The following is a 23,091-nucleotide window of genomic DNA, read 5'->3' on the forward strand; positions in this document are numbered from 1 at the left end:
GGTTAGAGAGTAGCATCTAGAGTAGCATTTTAAAGACACACAGAAAGCAAGGCACAACATCTATGCTTTATGTTAAGCGAACAAAAGATTTTGCAGGGTTGTTTTTTTTTTTTTAATCAGGGATCAAACAAACTTATTTCCTATGGTGCCTCTGCTCTGTCTCAATAACTTTTCAAAGCAGTGTTTCATCTACAGAGCCTGAAGCCATATCTCCTCTTCTTTACAGTACCATGTGACATCAAATGAGTGTGACAACAGATTTAAGAGGCATAAAGATAGAGTCTTTCTTTGTACTCTCATCCAAACAATAAATAAGTAAATACTTTACATTTATTTGTTTTCCCTTAGAATATGATGCTCACATTAGTAGTTGTTTTTTTAACTACATACAAAGTCCATTTGTATGTAATTTGCGTCCATTTTTGTACAAATGGGAAAATAACCCACATATAATGAAATGCAGCTTAGCTTCCAAAATGAAAACATTCTGAAGGCGCTTACCTGACATTTCAAACTGTGGGACACCATCCTGGTTGAAACCCTTTCCGCCGTAAAACCGTTGAATGTCCGAACAAGTTCGGGCTTTGCCGAACCCTTTGTCCCCAAAGGCTGGCGCTGTGAGAGAGCACAGCACCAGAGTCGCCAGGATGAAGAACTCCATTCTTGCTGACCAGTGTGGCTTTGGACTTGGTCTGGAGGAAATCCAAGCGACAACTAAGCGACTTAGTATAAAGCTGAAAGTACAACGAATTCAGGGCTGGTGCTGTGGTGCGTAAAATATCCTCCACCTTCCTTCTCCCTTATACTCTTTCAGTGCGTCTGCAGCTTCTGTGGCTGTTCTGTGCGCGCTACTGCGCGGCACAGGAGCAATTCCCCTCAGCCCAGATGTCCCGTCTCTTCTTTAATCCACTTACGCCAGCGCAGCCAGGGCAGACGCTTATTATTTTCTCCCCAAACTATAAAATTTTCCCTTGCTGAAAGGTTATTCTGTAAAGATCCCCGGTCTCACTCAGCTACCCGTGGAGCTTTTGGCTGATCTAAAGAGAGACAAGCAAGAGATGCAAGAATTAGGTTACCCGGCTGAAATACGCTATTTTAAGTCACGCCAGAAATAAGCGTTGTGTTGACTCACGCCTGCCCGGCTTTAACGTGAGGAATCCGAGTACAGAGGTGCACACACCGGCAGATACCGCAGCTCAGGCTTTTCTGGACGATGATGTGCCAGCGCTGCCACTCTGTGGAAAAGGGAGGGAGGCGGGGAGAAGCAGGCAGACAGAAAGAGGAGGATGAAAGAGAAACAGAGCTTTAAAGCAACTCCAGCTATTTCTTGTTGCTTTCTGACACCGTCATGCTTATTTGATTTTTTTTTTTTTTTTTTATCCAAATTTTAAGCTACCACGCCTCAACAGTTTGGAAAGTATCCTCTCGTTATTGTGGAACACTGATTTGTATAAGAGTGTAAACATACCTGGTTCCCAGGAGAGGAAAATGCTGTGTGGGTCTCATCACGTAAGGAATGTGTGCTTGCTGGCTGGGCTTAGTCACCATCGGCCAGGTGTCACACATGAACTGTAGGCTGGTCCCTTTCAATTCACAGTACTGGAGACCCTCCTCTGAGAGTGTCTGTTGAGTAGAAGGCATCACTCTACAGGACGCAATTCATGTCCAACAAATCAGCATCTGTTTTAGGCTACAACCAGGTTACCTGTCACCAAATGAATGCCTTCATTATCCACAGTTTCTTTATGTTTACCCCCTAAATCTGGGTAAACACCACAATGTGGATAATATGGTCTCTCTGCTAATTTTAAATTCCTTAGATGTCAAAGAAAAAAAAAAAAACACCCCAAAACCGACTCAGTATCTTTATTTAATGTTGAATGTTGTGTGTAGTTGTGTATTTTTTATTGCCGGTTTTGGCTGTGTGGTGAAATTGCTTATTTATCGGTTTGTCTGTTTGGAGCGGGGGGCATCTATCAATTCTACAGATAGGAAATCAAATCACCTTTATAGTTGCTGTTGTTTTTAAGATACATAGCAACATTTATTTAGTTGTGAACTATTTTTTTTACTGAATATTGATTGATCTGAAAGCAAAGTCAGACCAGTCATTTTAATTCTGTTTGTTAGGTGAAAATAAAAATCATTCAGGTGTCAGGTGTCTCTGTGGTTCCCTGTGCAGAAATCTGCACATGGAACATGTGTGCACCCAGTCTCTAAATCCTTTTACAATTTATTATTTTCAATAGAAATATTATTATTTCAATCAGTGATTATTTAGTAATCCATACTGAGTTATTTTCTTGCACCTGACATGTGTTCAAACCCATAACCCAGTTTGTAAAATAACTCAAATTGTGTATTTTGACCCAGCTGGTTTTGGTGAGTAGCTTCATCATACTCACAGGAATTTCACACACAGTTTGCAGTTATAACACTGTTAATAGGAGCATTAACTTCAGTTTATTTGTGCAAGTAAATCTAGTGTGACTCTGTGAACTTATGACATAGGTTTATGATAGCAGCACACATACCTTTCCCTCAGTTTAAAATGTTATACTGTTATTCCACTCACTGGGAGTGTGAAATTTGATTAGTCTGTTTTGAATGGCATCACCTTTTTGCAAAAAAAGAGTAAAGATTGCTTTTTTTAAGTAAGTAAAATCCCACTAGTTTGGTACTGGGTGGGCAAACCACTGAGTTTGGAATGAAGGACAGTCACGAAAAGAGAAAAGAATGACAGTCAAGAAGAAATCCTTTTGGTAAACCGAGCCATTTCCTGTCCTCAAATTCTTCCATTTCCATTTCCAGAGTCAGATATTGTTTACAAATACACTTAAAAATGCTACACTATAATTAGCCTTTTCCTCTTGACTGCTTGCTCCAAACAACAAGGAGAGTAACTCACATATCAGTAGCTGACAAATGGCCACTCTTGCTTCCTATTATTACAGCTCTGAAATGAATGAATGAATTACACATTCATTTGGGAATGTCAAGTGTCTTCATCATTTATGGCCTCTGTTTGTGAATGTGCATGTTTTTGTGTGTGTAATAGAGGAGCGGGGGGCAAAGCTGGCAATACACCCTCACAGCAGCTTTCCAATATTGAAATATGTAACTGTGACAAAGAATTAACCAAAAAAAAAAAAAAAGAAAAGCTAGCTTGCCTTGCTTTTCTTCCTGCTATGAGAGAAATTGAACTGTATTAAGAACACGTGGCGAGTGGCTACCAGAATAAGTGGACTCAACCCATGTGTGTGATAAGACATCACCCTTTATTGCAGATAGATCTGTGTATGCATGACACATGTGCACCTTTATGTTTTTCTCAACAGCATTTGGTTTGTGAAACCTGAGTTTATGTGTCTGACTGTGTTCCACATGTGGTCATAGGTCGGCTCTGCTGTTGAAGGACTGATTGGCCCTCTACTGTCTGGTATGGAGATTATATAATTAATGCTCAATAAAGCCACAGAACAGCCATGTTTTCTTCCGACTGCTTCTCATTGAAGTTTTATTGCCTGTGACCATGAAAGGCTTCCTAATGAGGAGCAGGATGCAGGGGGAAGTCAGGCAGACCAGCAGAATGGTAGCAAAGACAGAGAGGAGTGCTGGGTGAGAGGCCATAAATAAGCAACAGTCAGTTTATTGTGCATGTGCAATAATTATGTGGTAAGCATTTTTAGGGCATGGTGAGGTTTCCAGTGAAAATTACATGCATGCTCAGTTCCTATTGCATAGAAAGTTCGCAGTGAACATGTTCAGAGGAAAATGTGATTAAGAAAAGATATTATCCCTGCCTTCTGAGCCACTGTCTCCCTTAGCTATACAACTCAAAAGATGGCAAGAAAAGCAGAGTTTTCAAAATGTTATTACCAACAAGTGTGGATTGCACTTGTATTCATCCCCCTTTACTCTGATACCCTTAAACAAAAAAAACAGTGGAACCAAGTCACCTGAATAAACAAACATAATCTTTATGGAAATGTAGCCCAAAACAGCCACTGTTAAAATAAATAAATAAATAAATAAATAAATAAATAAATAAATAAATAAATAAATAAATAAATAAATAAATACTGGGGCCTTTTTGCAGAGTGCCACAAGCCATGTAGCGGACACGAAAAAATCATCTGTAAAAAGGTGCTGAAAAACTGAACCTTTAGGTCCTTGCAGAAATAACACAGGTCATAAATACACTTTACCTACTGTGAAAATTTATGGTGGTATCATCCTGCTCTGGTGATGCTATTATTTATCAGGGACAAAATTGATGGAAATATGGCTGAAGTTATAAACAGGGCTAAATCCACTATGAGTTTCTAAAGGTGCAGGTTCTCCTTCTTCGTGGCTAACATAACTTCTCTGATGGACAATATCTTCCACCCTTTGTTCCAGTTCAAGCCGCTACTGAACTGGACAACTCCTTCAGTGACAAACTGCTGCATTCGAAATGCACAAATGAGTGTCACTGCAGATCCTTTTCAGCAGCTTTTAGACTTTGCAACCATCACTGCTCCCAACAAAAACAAAGTATTTATATCCATGTTGGTGGAATCACCTACCATTTACAGTTCAGTACTTATTTTGGTCTGTACTGTACTTATTTTGAAATAAAATGTCTGTTGTTATTGCACATTTGTTTTTCTGCACTGATATGCTTTATTGTAAATAGTCTGTATATATTATTTTTTATTTTGTAATGGTCAATGCTCATTCATATTGTGTACAGTTTTGAAAAAGTGATCCAACTCAGTTGCACATCCTTTGGAACGTGAATCTGACATGTCTATTTCTAATAACTGCACAGTACTTTTTGTTAAAGTCTTGCACAGTATATTACTATGATTATTGTTACTCTTGTTTTCATATGTTACTTTTAATAATTTAAGAACTTTTTTGTTTGAACCTTTATGTGTGTTGCTGGTATTACACCTGATTTTCCATGTTTGAGGGACAATAAAAGCTGCATCTATTCTATTCTATTCTATTCTATTCTATTCTATTCTATTCTATTCTATTCTATTCTATTCTATTCTATTCTATTCTATTCTATTCTACTTTACTTTACTTTGTGTTTATTAGATTAAAAGGGTCTTTTGAAATGAACCTTTAACCACATGTTAAACATGTTTTTATACAGCCCACATTTCTGTTTGATTTTTAATGTGATGTAATGTTTTAATCTGCACTGATATGCTGGTTAAAACCAGCATATCATATCAGTTATCTGTACGTTAACCTACAGATAACTTTCATTATCTGTAAGTTCAACTTCATCATAGTTAACAGAGATGCAGGATTGATAACACCTGTTTGTGTGGATATAATGTGCTTCGTTTTACGAATGAGCCTATTGAGTTAAATTGACTTTTAAACAATATTCTATTTTATTGAATTGGTCTGCATATATACAAAATGTTTTACAAGATACTGCATATTAGGTATTGATACAGTCCCATATTTTTGTTAAAGGTCAAAATATATGCAAAGACAAAAGTGGTTCCAATTGAAATATGCTTAAATTGTTTTTATATGGAACATTGCAGTAGACAAGCACAGACTGCTCTCATCAAACTCATGAAAAGAGTTTTATGTGGATGTCAAAGTGAGTCTGGTGCAGTCCAATTTGATAGAAGACACACATATTCAGGCACAAACTCATTTTCCCCCCAAAATAAAAGTGATATAGTGAGCATGCTGCAGAACTGGCTAATCTACAAGCTACACTGCTGAGCCTCAGAGTTTCTCTGTAAATATTAGTGTGTTGTTTCAACAGATGTAATCGGCCTTTAGAAGGAGATCATCGTGTCCTCTCCCTAAAGCCAGTCTCATCCCATGTTCTTGCAGATACCATCGATTCTTCATCCGCTCTGGGTTTTAATGTCAGCCATTAGCCAGGGTTCAGCACATTCACGGGAATGCTTAAGTGCCACACATTACTCACCAGATCTATCTTTTGCGTTTTTGTGTTCATTGTCTCCGTTATTCAGTCCATTACATTTATATTTTTTCCATAGTGTAGAAAACTCTCTGACGTCCTCTTCACAGGAATTAATCATCATACCTTCATGTTTATTTTTGACGCTATTATGCAAAAATTTTAGTTTTTGACATCAGCTCCTCTTCCATTTTTCTTTGTTGTTGTGTTACACTGGAAATTTTCCTCTTTCAAGAAAAGACACTCTCAGCTGCCAAACACAAATGATTAGAAGGAAAAAAAAAAGGCTTGCTAGTACTTGCAGAGGGAAGACATGTATTATTTTAGAAAAAAGATACCATAATAGAGGAAAACATTAAGGGTTTGCTGGGAAGAGGTGGCATGATAGGAAGGAAGATAACATAATGAGGGATGACCTGGGGAAAATGAAAAAGAAGAAAGTTTAAGAGAAAGAAAACAAATAAAATAAAATAAAATAAAAAAAATATATTTTTTTTTCAGTTAACTGTAAACTTTGTCACTTACATAGAGAAAGAACCTACTTAATTTCAATTGGCATATTTTATGTCCAATATTTACATACTGTATGAACATCCATCCATCCATCAGAAATCTGAATCTGAAATTCTGAAACTGAACCCACACCTTCTGTAAAATGTAATTCATGCAAATCTGATCTGGGGTCAACTAACTTAAACTCCTCTTAGCTTCTTTTTAGTTCTGTGACATATCTTTGTTCAGGCTGGCAACACCTCCCTCCCCGCTGGCCTCGGGAACAGTGGGAGGCAGAAACTCTGTGCAGTTCTCAGCCCCCTATGAGGAGTCCGACATTATTTTCCCACTAACACTTAAGATTATCTACACATTCCTTCAGCATTCCTCAGTCCTCCTCTGCACACAGGGTGCTTTATCACATGACTAGCACTCTCGTCTTCACAATTTGAGTTTAATGAGAGAGATGTCAGGAAAAAGTAGAACGCATCAGTGCCGACTGCATCTGATCACTGGACACAAAATAACCGAGTCAGTGCTAATTCTTCCCACCTTAGTAAACTGACTTTGACAAACTGACTTTTCTTTTTTTCAAAAACCAGATGTTGAAATGCAGCAGAGGAAGTGTACTGATGCTTTCTGAGCGTTTTCATTCGCTTCTAATTGGAAATTGCCATTTAGATGGATTGTTCATTCAGCGCTTCCTTGTTATGGTGTCATAAAGTGAACTATAAAACAAATTTCATCTATAAATCTGTCAGTTGTGAACAGCCTGAGTATGGATGGATTTCAAAAGAAGCTGTAATGCTGTGTTAATAATGAAAAAAAGCTGTGTGATGAGGCTGATGGAAAACCCCCTTTGCTTGGCTTGTGATTCACACAGGCAGAGTGACATGACATGACTGAATTACATTTACAGGAACTTTGTCTCCATCAGTGGTCCTATTACTGACAGTTTTTAGAAAAGCTTTCTTTTTAGGACCCAATTTCTAGCAAAAGAAGCGGAAGGAATTTTCATTGTGGTACATGTTTCTTTGATTTTAGAAAAGTGACTTCTTACAGAAAGAATGGAGTAGGCTAGAAGAGAATACATTTTAATGATCCCAAAGGGGAAGACGCTTATAATTGATAATGCTTTTAACTTAGGAAAAGAGATACAAGAGACACAATAGTTCAAATTTAATCATATGGAATAAAATGCTACCATTTTATAAAGGTTTTTTTATATTATAGGTAGGTATAAGTATAGAAGGTCTAACTTCTACTCACTCACTCAAAAATGAAAGTTAAAGAGAATTTAAGGAACATTCAAATCAGCAAGAAAAGTTGTTGTCATCACTGGTGTCCAAAATCATTCAGGCATGAAAAGTGGAGGTTATACCATAAAAATGAGGATGAAGTCCTTAACGGCCCAAATAATTGATTTCCACTCATTCATAGTCTGCAGAATTTGTTGATGACTTGCACTACTGAATCTGTTATCCAAGCCAATCGATGACACTCATTTATCTTGAGTCATATACAAACTCTATGTCCAACAAGTCCAGCAATTCAATTAAAAGATTGACTTAAGGTTTATGCTCCAGCACTAAAATGGGAACTGCTATAACACATTGTTCAGAAGCCATGAGGATTGATACAACTATTCAAAGCAAAAATAATTAGCAAATAATATTTAGGTTTAAACTGCTGTAGATAGACAGAAAGAAATAGGGAGTTGAGAAGGAGGAATGGCACCCATAGGACCCGTGGAACATTCACAGCAGTGCTCATCCGTCTCCAGGACATGAGAAAAAAAAGCAGGCTGTGGCATGAGAAAAAGAGCAAACCTGAAAGAGAATTCTGCTCTACATGCAGGCCACCCTTGAACATATGTGACATCCATGCAAAAAGACCTACAAACAATCACACGCATGCCTATGACTCAATTCTCAGCCTCCTTAATCACACCTCAAATTACAGTAACACCCACAGCGACCCCACTGGTCTAATTGGAATGGGGGCTCATGCTAGAAGGGCCACATTTTTCTTTAGCTGGCCTTTGTCATGTGGAGACAGTTAATCTGTTTTCTTAACAGCCTGACTTCCCCATTGAGTAATGTTCAGGCCCACTGCTGGGCCTTATTAAAGCACAATACATTCCAATGACACACTCAATCTAGTCTTTTGTTTTGTCCACAGGGCCGTCAGTAACTTTGTGTCTCTTGTGGACATGCTCATGGCTGAGGATGGACAGTGTGTATAAAAAATATTTTTATACAAATCTTACTCATGTAACTGTACATCGTTTTAGTGCTTGTATTAGACTTTATTTCCTTTTAACCCTCTGATGCATAAGTGAAGTAATCTTTTTTGCAATATCTTTGTAATGAAAAGTTTTCATCTCTTCATATTCCAGGCATCCCTCAAAAAATCTGTTATTGATATTGTGCAATTCAAATTTTTAATTTACCTTTTATACATTTTAAGAAATATCATATATTATGTCACTACCCCTTTCTTCTGTGAGTGGGTCAAAATTGATCCGCATTCATTCCCTATGGAATTTAATGGGAATTTTTGTTTCTTACCAACTGTGACTGTCAGGAACATTTTTTTTTTTTTTTTTGTGAAACATACATGCTGAGTCCAATGTGTTACCCCTGAATAATAATATTTTACACCGCAAGAACTCTTACATATAAGTATTATCTATATTTTTTATCTCACAAATGTGTGTGCGCGTGTCAGTCATGAGTACTGTGACAGTGTTATTGTCACAAATCAACATATTAGCAGTCTTCGAAGTTACCTAACACTAGTTATCTTACCAACTATCTAACATTACTGCTTATATTTTATTGTGCATGTGTATCATTTGTGTGTGCGTGTTTGTGTGTATCTCTGTGTGTTCGACACCCTGGATAAGAAAACCAAGAGAGACGGAGAATGTGTTGAATTACATGCAAAACCTGTTGATCAATGTGTTCAAGGTTTGTTCTTTTATCATCTCAATAAATAAAATAAAAAAATTACAGCTCTATAAGTGAATGCATAAATAAATGAGCCAGAAAAGTGCCTTCTCCCGATCGGGGAGGATGTCCTATTTGTCATACATTCCATTGGAAAAAAAAAAAAAATCCATCCAGAGTATTTGTCAAGAGCAAGATGTAAGAACTATGCGAGAGCAGTTTTCTGTTTTTGCTTAGTATGAATTGTGTCTGTTTGTGACCACGTAAAACTGTTCATGACCTGGATATGTTGCCACGGTGAATCAGAGGACAATCCTAAAACAGATAGGATAGACAACTATGTCTGCACAGCTTCAAACGTCAGGCAATTTGGCGTGGCCAATCAACCTGACACTCTTTTGAAATTTGAACCCAAGTCTTTTTGCAGCAATGCAACACTACTAAAACCTGCATCCCATCCCATCAGATGGGATGCACCTAATGATTCACATTTTCATGCCATGCTTCTTGATTTTATGTTTCTGCCTTTGTGTGTCAGTTTATTGAACCCACTTGTGCCTTGTTCTGATGACCTACCCGCTTCACCTGGTTGCTGTAGCACTTAAGCTCTTCACAGCTTCTGCCTCATTGCCAGATTATTGACTGCATGAGTGAGTCAGAAATCCATGCTTTTTTTCCTTGCCCCTGCTTGGTCTCCATGTTTCTGACCTAATTCAGGGCCCTGTGTTTTTTTTTTTTTTTTTTTTTTTTTTTCCTGTTTTGCCAAGCCCATGTTTGACTTCTGCAAGCTTTCTGATAACTGGATCATGACTCATGCCTCAAACACAGACCTCCGAGATTTGCTTGCCCTATTGGATGAGTTTTCCAATATCTAATTCTCTCTGAATGATCATTGCCTGATTACTTGAGCCACTATTGGATTGTGGACTGTGGAAGGTTTTTGTGTCCTTTATGTTCACAGGCAGAAAAACCCACAAACTATGTAGAGTTTTTGAAAATTAAATGTATCTAAAATGCCAGCTTACTCCACTCACCCAAATATTTTTAAGTCACCTTGATATTTGGAGCTCCCAAACTTTCAACCTTTTTCTCAAAACAGTCCTTCCTTTTTTGAATATGAGACATGTTTGCCCTGCCCTTTCTGTCTTCTTTTCTCTGTAAATAGTAAAGATAGTCCCTTAAAATGTGAATCTTTCTCAGCAAGTGATTGAAAATGGTCTGAGCCAACTGCTCAGTCCTCTGGCATGTGCTATGATAGTTAAAGTCAGTTTCTATTTTTCTTTCATAAGAGGAAGAATAAGTCGGGGATCCTGTAGGATATTCAAGTATTGCAAAACTGAATAACTGCTCATATTTGATGTAGTCCTTCTAGAATGACTTTCTGGAGGCAGTAATCAGCAAAGGACAAGATTACTCTACAATAAGGAGCCTTTTCCATTTACTGACATACATGTTTGCATGGTGCAGACTGTCTGACCTTCACAGGATCAGATTAATGGGGAAAAAAAAAACATTATTTTGCCCTTTAAGAGTTTGAATTACAAGTAGACATAACATTAAAAGAAAAAAAAAAACATAAAAATTTTCAAGATAACATGTTGTGCATGGCTATGCATGATAATGACTAACTGTTTTTTAGAGATTTAATCCAAGTCATAGCTACAAATCACCTTGATGTTTTTTCAACAGAGTTTATTTGAATTAAAATGAGGGTCACAAATTTACTTAACCTAATGCTAGTTAGCCACTAGACAAAAATGACAGATCAACAACTGAATATGCTGCCTTTGTTACCAAGTTGTAAGATTTGATGAAGCTCTGCAGTGGGAAATGGATACATCTGATGACTGAAAGTCAAGAGGGAGAGCTGTGGTTAGGAGGTGCCACAGGACTCTCTTCACCCAATTGTCTATCTTTGACAAGCTATTTCTAGTGCCATCTCCTCTCTATTGCCTCTTTCATCCAGCCCAAGCTTGTCACTGTGATCCCTGTGCTGAAAAGGTAAGACAATCTGGAGGTATGGGGTGATGGGTGGTAGATGAGTTCCTGGGGTGGAAAGTGGGCTGCTTTGTTTTCACATTGCTTAAGCTAGGATCATCCAATGGGGAAAAAAAAAGTGTGACATCTCTAACATTGAATGAAACTACTTCAACTAATATTGAATTAGTTTTAGACCTTATCCTTTTGAAAAGAGCCAAATCATACACTGTCTTGCTCTCGTTCCTTGTCTTCATGTGAAGATGTTTTAGTGTGCATGTGGCTGCAAGGTCTGAAGCGCTGATGTATGCCATCGGTTAAAATAGCCCAGACAGACATCTAAGCAGCTGTGACCTCAGATCCCCCAAACTCTCAGTTAAACTTATTGACCACTCTGGTTCTCCAACGTCAGTGTCTGCATATTCCCCAACATTGTTCGAGCTAACCTCAGAAATTGATATTGACAACTTATCTATCTATCTATCTATCTATCTATCTATCTATCTATCTATCTATCTATCTATCTATCTATATATATATATATATATATATATATATATATATATATATATATATATATATATATATATATATATATATATATATATATATATATATATATATATATATATATATATATATATAAAAAAAAATCCTTCTCACCCACGGGTGGTGATTCTTCTTCCTCTTAGCTCGGGTCCTCTACCAGAGGCCTGGGAGCTTGAGGTTCTCATGAGTATCTTGGCTGTGCCTAGGACTGCACATTTCTGGACTGAGATGTCTGATGTTGTTCCTGGGATCTGTTGTAGCCACTGTTCCAGTTTGGGGGTGACTGCCCGAGGGTCCCGATGACCACAGGCACCACTGTGGTCTTCACCTTCCAGGCCCTCTCCAGTTCCTCCCTTAGGCCCTGGTATTTCTCTAGTTTTCATGCTCCTTTTCCTGATGTTGCAGTCACTTGGTATTGCCACATCCACCACAACGGCTTTCCTCTGTTGTTTATCCACCACGACTATGTCTGGTTGGTTCGCCCTCACCATTTTGTCTGTCTGGATCTGGAAGTCCCACAGGATCTTAGCTCGGTCATTCTCCACTACCTTCGGGGGTGTTTCCCACTTTGATCTTGGGGTTCCAGTCCATATTCTGCACAGATGTTTCTGTACACTATGCCTGCCACTTGGTTGTGTCGTTCCATGTATTCTTTCCCTGCCAGTATCTTGCACCCTGCTGTTATGTGTTGGACTGTCTCAGGGGCCTCCTTGCACAACCTACACCTTGGGTCTTGTCTGGTGTGGTAGATCTGGGCCTCAATTGCTCTGGTGTTTAGGGCCTGTTCCTGGGCGGCCATGATGAGGGCCTCTGTGCTGTCCTTCAGTCCAGCTTTTTCCAGCCATTGGTAGGACTTTCTGATGTCATCCACTTGATTTGTTGCGGTGGTACATCCCATGCAGGGGCTTGTCCTCCCATGATGGTTCCTCCGGCACCTCAGGTTCTGTTCCCCATTGTTTGAGACATTCACTGAGCACATTGTCTGTTGAGGCTTTGTCCCTGATGTATCTATGGATCTTGGATGTCTCGTCTTGGATAGTGGTTCTCACACTCACTAGTCCTCTGCCTCCTTCTTTGCGGTTCGTGTAGAGTCTCAGTGTGCTGGATTTGGGGTGGAACCCTCCATGCATTGTTAGTAGTTTCCGGGTCTTAACATCTGTGGCCTGTATCTCCTCCTTTGGCCAGCTAATTATTCCTGCAGGGTACCTGATTACTGGTAGGGCATAGCTGTTTATTGCACGGATCTTGTTCTTGCCATTGAGCTGGCTTCTCAGGACTTGTCTTATTCGTTGGAGGTATTTGGTTGTGGCTCTTTTTCTTGTGATATATATATATATCTATATATATATCTATATATATATATATATATATATATATATATATATATAGATATATATATATATATATATATATATATATATATATATATATATTTATATATATATATATATATATATATATATATATATATATAGATAGATAGAGAGAGAGAGAGAGAGAGAGAGAGAGAGAGAGAGAGAGAGATAGATATTGTTACTATTAACATTGCTTCTGTTCTCCTATTGTAGCTCATTGGTTGTCACTGATCTAACTGAGCAGAAGTCCATAACATATTGGAAACAGATGTATCCCCCATCTCCTAAACAAGTTAAAGAAGAGGTAACCAGCACTGAAGCAACACAGTCGAGTTATTTTGCCTTTATGTGTTCTAAGCTTGGATAACTGGGATTTGGCGAAATGCAATACTGCTAACAGGCAAACCTCACTTCAGAGCCACAATTAGGTCATTCACAACCAATTCAGTCAATGCTGCTGCCATCATGACTGGCTTTGACCGTGCCAGAACTATTAATGCCTTCTGCACTAACGCAATCTTGGTGCACAGCCTGGTATGTTTAGCAAAATTTCTCCTTCGTGCAACTGGTGAAGGACAGAATAAAATAGCTTGTCCTAAGTGAACCCTCATCACCTTTAATCTTCCTCAGCACTGACATCAGGAAGTTTGATTTGTGTCGTCAGATATAACACCCTACTCAATGCAGCTTAAAATGTGCTGCATAGACATAATGATTGCCTCAGTGGGATGTCTTCTTAAGCATAAAATGATGAATTTATATATCTTGTTTCTGCAAAACTTAAGCATATAATTTACAGGAGTATGATAAGAATAGGTCACAGTGATGTGAATTGTTAAAAAGCCTAAAGTGGTAAAAGTGTTTGCACATATAAAATATTAAGGTGCAAAATAATTTGGTGGAGACTTTCTAAGGCAACCAGTTGATTAAACAGTTGCATACAAGCCCTTATATTTATAATTTATCTATGTCGAGTGTTCTGCGTACACAGAATATTAGGAACGATTAGAAAAAAAAACTAAACAAGCAAAAAAATCTATGTGGTTTGTGAGTTGTAACCTTTAAGAAGAGACTAGCCAAAAGAGCAGAGCACTTTTAATAGAGCTCAACTACATTGTATCTTAATGATACAAAAATGACAACTGGAAACACAAAGCAAAGGATGAAAACTATGTACATTTATACACATGTGAGGGCATGAAACAGCAAGGAACAAACAGATGGATTTACTGCTGCTTTGAAATAAAACTTATTGTGGTTAGAGCACGCAAAATGTTACACATTCAACTTTTGAAATCTTAGAGAGTCCCAATTATTTTCACTTTGTTCCAATTTGACCTTGAGACTTCATTATGTAAATGCAGAGATGTTATAAATATACATGTCAGTTTTGCATTGTCAGGTAGGATGCCATGTCTAGTCCACCTCAGATAGCTACAGCTGGAACTAGACATTTACATACATTGTTTAAAATGATACATAATTTTTTTTCACTCTCTGAGTAGGTCAGTTATGATTAGCAAAATCATTTTAATTAGCTAAATGCTGGAATATTTTCACAGAACTTTGCATTATCTGAAATGTAAAAGTTTGCATGTACTAAGATTCTAAAAGGTTAATTCATGACATCTGAGGAAACAGAGGCACGCCTGTAGATGTATTTTAAGGCATTATCTGAAACATAATCTTAAAATTATTTCATTGATCCCAAAGTGAAATTAAATAATTAGGTAAAATTATATCTAATTTAAAATTATTAATATATGCACTTATACATTGCAGGTAAGTATTTGACTTAAACCTTATTACTCTGTGTCAGTGCCAGTCAATGCATCAATTTTGTCTGTATAAAAAGAAAACTGGCATTAAAAGGAATTCAAATTTGGACACAATTTGTGTTTTTTCCCCCGCTTTGCAGTGTGCCAACACAGTATGATCAAAACACATTTTCAATTGTTTGTGGGAAAATTGTGGAGGAGGGGGTCATGTAAAATGTAGAGATACTGCATTGTTTTCTGATTCCACAGTATCTGCTTGCAGGACAGCAGAAAAAGGAAATATAATTTCAGCAATGGACATTTTAAAGGAGAAAGGTAAAATAAAAAAGTCACAGCATTTGAAACTGAAGCTCTGCCAGAAAGGGACATGACAGTCTTGAAATTTTTGCATTTTATACGTGCAATAATGTGCAATTCATCAAGCAAACACACAAACCAGGATGCACAATAAATATTAGTAGAGCCAACATTATGTAACCTGTTTTGGAAATTTCAAAACTCCCCATTCTTTAATTACTTCATGTGGTAAATTATGGATATTTTCCCTTTTTATTTTTGACATTGAAACAATTTGGACTTTTGTAGAGCTGACAAGCATAGCCCATTCATGAAAGAAAACAAATTAACATTCCATTCAGCTCATGTCAAACATTAACTCAAACCTCTGTACCTATATACAATTGCTTGCTACAGTATTCACACCTAGTTTGTCTGCACAATATGTTCAGCCGTGCAAAGGAGCTTGTGATGTACCTGTGAACTCATTACATTCTAATCCCTGCAAGGTACACAGTCATTAGAGCATGTCAAATCTGCCATTTTGGGCCAGACACCTGGGATGGATCTACCGATTTTTCCATGCATTCCTTAATTCCTAAGAAGAAATGAGTTACATTTATAAAAGAACAAAATTCTTCCACCAGGATGGCATTAGTGCAGTGCTGTAAAAAGGTTCATAGCTTAGATGATAAGTAAAATCAGCGGTAGAAAAAGAAGACATCTGCTACATGTTACTTGATTTATGTTTGTAGCTAAGTGTTTACAGTTGTAAACATTCTTAAGAATGATTCAACCCCATTCTGAATAACAAAGGTTAGGTCTGTGCAAGTGAAGCAAGAGCTGCAGCCTTCCTTTATAATAACATCTATAACCAAACAGTATAGTGGAAACCGCAAGGTCAATCTTTATAATCGTTCACAATAAAGATCCTGTGGGACAAGACCCTGCATTTGCCCACTCATTACCTATTTACAGGCTCCCACACTGTTTTCCACACACTGACCCACTCTTCATTTCTGTGTCACCCTTAGTGACGTCTATCTGTGCAGGATGATGGCGGGAGTAAGGAACATATTGGTGATATGTTTATGATATGAATGTCATGTAAGTTCCTGAAGGGGCAAGGATGAGGAGGGATTTTTTTTTTTTTTTTTTTTTTTAGATATTCCTGTCATCAGATCAGCAACCACTTCAAACAAAGTCCAACAAAAAGCAGAGCAAGGCACCACGGTTGCTGCCAGCTTGTAGGTGGTGACCCGCCGACCACCTTCACAGCAGGGGGCTTGGGGGGGCTTTCTTGAGTGTTGTCACCTCCAGTCTGTCCTCCATCGGATATCTGCCCATTGATATCATCTGTATGTGACACCAAAAAAAGAAGGAGAGAAAAGGACTAGATATTAGACTTCAACAATGTAAAGAGATAATTCTGAATCTTTGAAAAAGAAAAGTGAATGAGCATTCTTTGTTATGAATTCAGATTAGTTAAGGTGAATGCTGACCAAAGTGGGCTTCTGCCATCTTAACACAACTCCAACCTCAAACACAGTTTAAGTTAATGTCATTACGTGAACTTTGAACTTCAGGGCACATTTGCATTATATAATCTCTATGAGTACAATAAATGATTCTCACATGTGAAACATGGACAGAGAGTAGAACAACTGATTAATTGAGATAGAGGCTAGGATTAAATACATGCTCACTTCTTCCCACTCCTTTTCCAACAGAAAAGAACTGGTAAACAAATTATTTTGGTCTTGGTTATGTATGCGCATGTTTTCTCTGTCCTACTGATGGCTTGTTTTCTTGTTTTTAAAAACTTGTTTGAATAATAAATCTAAATCAAATTAAGTCCTCATGTAATGCAGTACAACAAAAAGAAAAATATTATTGTGGTGTCAGTGAATGCTATTTTACAGATTTTTACACAGCCTTACAGCCTCTTAGATATTTAACCCTCCCGCGGTCTTAAGAGATGGAGTCATTTATACCCCAGGTGTTTTTTTACTGTGTGCATGGTCCAGCAGGGTCACACTGACCCTGTGTGTGCTTTTTCTGTGTGTGGTTTGGTCTGGTTTTGGAAACTAACAGTCAGACAGAGCAACCTCCCACTTCCCCTCTGTCCAACTGTGACGGGAGGCTTAACAGAACAGAAAATGTTTTGCATGTCCTCTTCTTACCACGTTTGTGTTTGTCCGCTTTTTGTGTACAAAATGGCGTAATGTAGATGGCAGTTTGAAGGCTGACAAAATAGTATTCATATGACTTGCATAATGTCTATGAGATTGGAATCGATTCAAGATGAAATGGGAATCGTTCAGTCATAGACTCAAAGCTGTTGGCCTTAGCTGTCAGGTCCATCTAATTTAGGTTTCTGCTAAATGAAGACTCCAACAGAATTATCTACTGCTTGTAAGACAGTAAGTGAGTATAAATGTCTTACAGTATCTCACTTCCAAGTACAGAGAAAATGCCTTGATGTCTTTTTACCTTCATGGACTATATATATTCATATAAACTCAGACACAAAACTTTCCTGCTGACATCAGAGAAATCTCAGCTCTGCTACACTTTCATCCTCATATGTCAGTGTCATCTGTCTTTATTCCTCTTTCCCGTCTAGCTGATGACAACTTGGAAATGGATTCCTCCTATTCATTGCCCATCCCTCTCACCAGTCCTGAGTATAAATTCCAGCTTGACCCAGCCCAACGCTGCTAGGAAACACAAGTGCACTGGAGGCAGTGTAACAGTCTCAGCACAGTAGGATCACACACACCCATAGATAGAAAGATGAGAGGGATCTTTTTTAATGTCTCAGTGTGAGGTGCTCCCGTAAGCCTTGTGTAAGTGTAAAAAAAGATCAGAATCAACATAACAAGAGATGCATTAACAAATTGGTTGCAGATGTGGCTAAAAATGGAAAGACATGGAACATGAAATGTACATTTGAAGAGATTTTTGTCATTTGTTCTAAAACAGGCACATTGAGCAGATATTTAAATTGCAGTCTTTCGACCAAGACATGGCTTTTACACTGCTCCAAAGTAGGATAAGGGTAATCCAATATGTTCATGAAATACAAAGAATTCTTTTGCAGAACAAGGAATCTGAATCTCTTATTTTTAAAGAAAAAGAGAAAACACATTCCTTTTCTTGAGTGTCCAATGATTTATTTTTTCTTTCCCTCAAGTATCTTTGAATTTACATTCTTTTGTTGGGCTGAGCAGAAACAACTCATTCCCAACCATGCTCCTGGGTTTCTGTGGATCCCTCTGTGAACAGGGCATGGCAGGGCTTTGGAGAGTGGAGTCTTTCTTGTGCCAGTGATTTTTGTTGTTCTGGTAGACAATAGACAAAGACATCATTTATCCCAAGTCAAATTGCTGTTATTGCGTAATGGCAGTGGGGTGTATCTCATGGCAGAGATGTCAGAAAACTGAGTTTTAATGGAACAAGTCATCTAGCATCTCCACAGGCCAGGTGAATGAAAGACTAATGAAACAGATTATTTCAAATGCAAGTTACAACACAGTTTGAGAGAATTGCCAAATAGTGTCATATTGTAGGCTCCTGGCACTTTAAATGATGTCTTCATCAGTCCACCCCGTGTGAAGTACCTAATCCTTAGAAACAGAAACAATTGACAGTTGTGCTTTAGGAGCTATATACAGTAACCAAAGTTCTGAAGATGTATAAATATGTCCATGTGAACTTTCTGGAGATGAACTTGTGAAAATGTTGATGACAAGTTTTTAGTTTTTCTTCCATGCTTTAACACATCTGATCCAGAAGAATGCAATTCAGCAAAAGACTTAATCAGCAATCATTTGAAATCAGGTGCGCTGAAAAAGGAAAACACCTAAAACATGCAGAGCTGAATGCTTTGACAACCAGGGTTGGGAAACAATGTTCTATAGGATTTTACTTATCTGTAATAATTTGGTTATTTATTCCTAAATATGAGCTGGACCCAATTCTCTTGCAAAGTTCCATACGATCATTCATTGTGATTTAGCACTATTTAAATATAACATTTTACTGAATTCAGCGCTCATTCAGTAAAATTCGTCTTAATTGCTTGGACTTTCAAAACCAATAAATTCTCAGTTTGAACAACCTTGCAAAACCATGTGTAAGATTTTAGCTTCACTGAGTTTCTTACTAACTCTGGTCACATTTTAGAAATAAAAAACACCTGTATTGAAATACTGTGTCGCAATTTTCGATAGCAATGAGCAGTTGTTGAACATGGTAAAAACCTGAAAGAACAAACTGGACTGAAGCAGCTTAGAACACAAAGCAATCCAAGATGAAAACGTAATGTGGTTTTGTTGTCATAATCAAACAATGTTAGCAGATAAGCCATTCTTTATAAGCTGGCTCATGTGTAAATCCGCCAAATATGAAGGGGGGGAAGCAGAAAAGATCGAGGAAGACAGAAAAACAACGTGTGGGAGGGAGCAGAGAGGAAAGCAGTTGGCCTTTTAAGTAGAAGAAGGATGGATATCCTTCATCATTTATATCAAGACAGATGGAATTAATCACTTTACGTCAGATCACAGCTATGCAGGGGCACAAGGACATGCGTCTTCCGTTAGATTGTCAATTACTAAAAGACAAATGTAATTTAAGCAATAAAAGTGTTACGCAATGAATAACAATAAAAACTAATAAAAGAAGGTCAGAACTAATAATTAGATTGGACAATATAATGCTAGCTTTATATTGCTATTTAGACCTAAAGTAAACTTAAAATGACAATTGTGTAACTTTACAACTCACTCTTCAATATCAGCTCTGATAAAAACATACAGCTTCAGGACCTTGTTGACCTCTGTGTTGGCAAAGTGTGTGAGAATTGGTTCATAGTGTCCTTTGTCACTAAAGCTTCCCCAGATGAGTTAGCTTGTGTGTTTAGAGAAACAATTTTCCACTGGGCAGGGAGAAAACACAGCTGCCTGTAGCAAGTCTGACTATAACAATAGAGTAGCTCTGGCCAAGAGGTAAGGTAAATACAAGAACAGGATGGAACAAAAGAAAGAAAAAAGTATTGATCATCATTTGAGAACATTTTAAATAAGAAAATTTATTATTTTTATTGTCATCTTCATTGATTTTTAAACAGTTTCTTTAAAATATTTGTAATGCTATGTTGGCTACATACAAAGCATTACAAACATTGGTAATGCTGGTAAAATATACTGCTTCTGACCTTAACACAATATTCTCTTCAATGTATAATTTATCTCAGTTACAAATATTCCCAGATGAAAAGGCAAAATGTCTTCCTAATCATTCAATTTAGCTGCCTGTAGTATTCATGAGACAAACTGGCTCAACTCTGAATCATGTCATTGGTCAGTCCAAGTATAAGTATTTGTTTCTGGTGTTTTGTAGAAAACAAGAAAACAAAAACAACAGTCTGGCAATAATGTAACTATGTTGCATAAAAATTACAAGGTGCATAAGACTAATTTCTCATTTGTTTAAACTTGAATGATATTCAAGATAGATTATCTTGTTTAGAGATGAGAAAGTCTTGAAAGGTTACTGGTTTAAGCTTAGTTTCTCTCAACTCACAAAATGCAACATATGAATATTCTTTACTCATCCACTTTTAAAAGAATGTAATGCTCCTCCTTTGCATCTTTCCTACTTTTTGTTTAGCTTAGTGTCAAGTAAAAATATATCTCCTATCGTACAAAATAAGTTCTGAAAAAAATTTTTAAAAGGTAAACATATCATACTTATCTCTGTCTTATACTGATTTTGTCTAACTTATCATTGTCCTTACATATGACACAAATAACAAAAAATAAATACCATACAAAGGTAGGTATATTTTAACACTGATCTAGCCATGTGATGGTTCAGTAATCAATAAAGGAACAAATCTGAGATGCAAAGATTTGTCCCAAACCTGTAGGTGTGCCATGTGTTTGACCCTTTGCATGCCTGCAAATAAATCCTGGGTGAACCTTAACTGTGCTCCGTGAAGGAACTATGCTACTGTCCATGCAGACTTATCACACCATCACACTATTTGACTTTGAGTTGACAAAGCAGCTTTTCCAGACTGAAAACATACTTGTAGTAACTACAAATATTATAATCTTTGTTGTTATAATCATATTTCTTTAAAACCAATGAATGGAATTTACTCAGAATATCTTAATAGCACCTGTCCATATTTAAGTGTAGCCTTCTGTGGAACATTGCATTTGAAACATTCACAAAGTTGAATATGCCTATATTTAACTTTGACATTTTTAGAATAGCTTTAAAGCACCTCTGCTCTGCTTTCTGTGTGCAATTATAGGACGGCTGAAAGCAGAGGATAGATTGATCCCGTATTAAATTTGTGTTGTGAAAGTTGATGGGATCAGTATCTTGCTTCTCATCATGCCTTATGTCTGTTCCTTCTCTGTCCTGGCTCCCACAGCTGCCTTGACCTTGCATTGCCCCTCCCTGTTAAACAGTTCATGGGTGGCGGATGCAGTGGTTGGGGACTTTAAAGCAGCTTGTGAGTCTGGCTTTTGACAAGGCCACCGAGTCTGCTGCATGGTGAGCTTTCATTAACACCAGTGACTTCTGACACAGTTTTTATTCCTCACAAAGCCAACCACATAAATTTAAGCAAGCACAAAACAGGGAGATTTATGAAGCTCATGCATGTACATAAGAATACATGCCAATATAGTCTCTGACGCATTGTGGGTAATAGCTTTTCATTCTGATATATACTGCCGGTGCGGTATTATATTGATGGAAAGAAGATAAAGGAAAATTGCTTTGAATAAGATTTTTCTAAAAATAAAAAAAAGAAAACAGAAAAAGAAAAAGAAAAAAATGTGGGTTTTTAAATTTATGGGCTGAATAAATAAAGGTAATGAAGAAAGTGATACTTATATCATTATCAGTGCCCACTAAAACAGGTTGTAAATGTCTGGAACTACAATTCCACTCTGGCAAATCTTATCCAAACAGTGTATTGATATTTAGTGAAACAACAAGGGCAACTTTTGAACCTGTCATTTTAAATCTTAAATCTTGCCATCATTCCATCCAACAACAACAATTACAAACAGGATTGCAACTGTTGCTGTAATCCTTGCGCATAGATGCATATTCTGGAAGAGAAAAGCAACAATAAATAAATAAATTTTCTCCTATTGTCATATTTTGAGAAGGTTTTGTCTTTGAAAAACCCTGAGGTTATCCTGACCTGTAGTTATGCTGCTATGCACTACTAGAGGAAATACTGACCACCTTTTCTCGCTTTGCTATTTTCTCCTAATCCTCTCTATTTACGCTTTATCTGTGCTTGTTGTTATTAATTTTCTGCTGTCTCTCAATTTATTTTTGTGATGGAAACTACACCTGGTCTCATGTCACAGTGCTTAGCGGTGACTCCTTCCTTGAAGGAGCCATCTGGCTGAGCTATTGATGTCAATAACTTAATTTCACTCTCCACAGATCACACGCTTGGATTTGTCTTTCTGTGTTTGACTGTTTTGCATCCCTCAGATCAAATTGCTGCCTCAGAACTTACCTGAATAGATTTGTGAAAAGAGACATTATATAAACAAAATTATCTGTAATCACTCAACACACATTTAGTGTGTGTGGTGAGTGAAGCAGATTAATGTTCTTTACATTGACATTTTGACAAATTCTATATCACAAATATTGACATTATATAATAGTACCCAAAGAAAATGAAATTATAGTGATAAGACACAGAAAAGACGTTACATTTTCCT

General features: G+C 37.4%; 2 protein-coding genes across 3 annotated transcripts in view; both read right to left on the minus strand.

Moving 5' to 3' along the window:
- LOC122840803 (glypican-1-like) overlaps positions 1–1,250 on the minus strand; it is a 61,366-nt gene extending 60,116 nt beyond the window's left edge. Inside the window, exons 1-2 of the mRNA XM_044133477.1 lie at positions 1,133–1,250; positions 502–1,037 (exon numbers count right to left, since the gene is read on the minus strand). Of these exons, the coding sequence (XP_043989412.1) occupies positions 502–661 (160 nt within the window). The 5' untranslated portion in view covers positions 662–1,037; positions 1,133–1,250. The remainder of the gene's footprint in view (positions 1–501; positions 1,038–1,132) is intronic.
- A 13,097-nt stretch (positions 1,251–14,347) lies between these two features.
- The window catches only part of LOC122840804 (glypican-5-like), a 93,520-nt gene continuing 84,776 nt past the window's right edge, over positions 14,348–23,091 (minus strand). For both annotated transcript variants that reach the window (XM_044133479.1, XM_044133480.1), the window contains one exon: positions 14,348–16,678. In XM_044133479.1, coding sequence (XP_043989414.1) covers positions 16,500–16,678 — 179 coding nt within the window. In that variant the 3' untranslated portion in view covers positions 14,348–16,499. The remainder of the gene's footprint in view (positions 16,679–23,091) is intronic.

This window comes from Gambusia affinis, linkage group LG12 (genome assembly GCF_019740435.1).
Source record: "Gambusia affinis linkage group LG12, SWU_Gaff_1.0, whole genome shotgun sequence".
Classification (NCBI taxonomy): Eukaryota; Metazoa; Chordata; class Actinopteri; order Cyprinodontiformes; family Poeciliidae; genus Gambusia; species Gambusia affinis.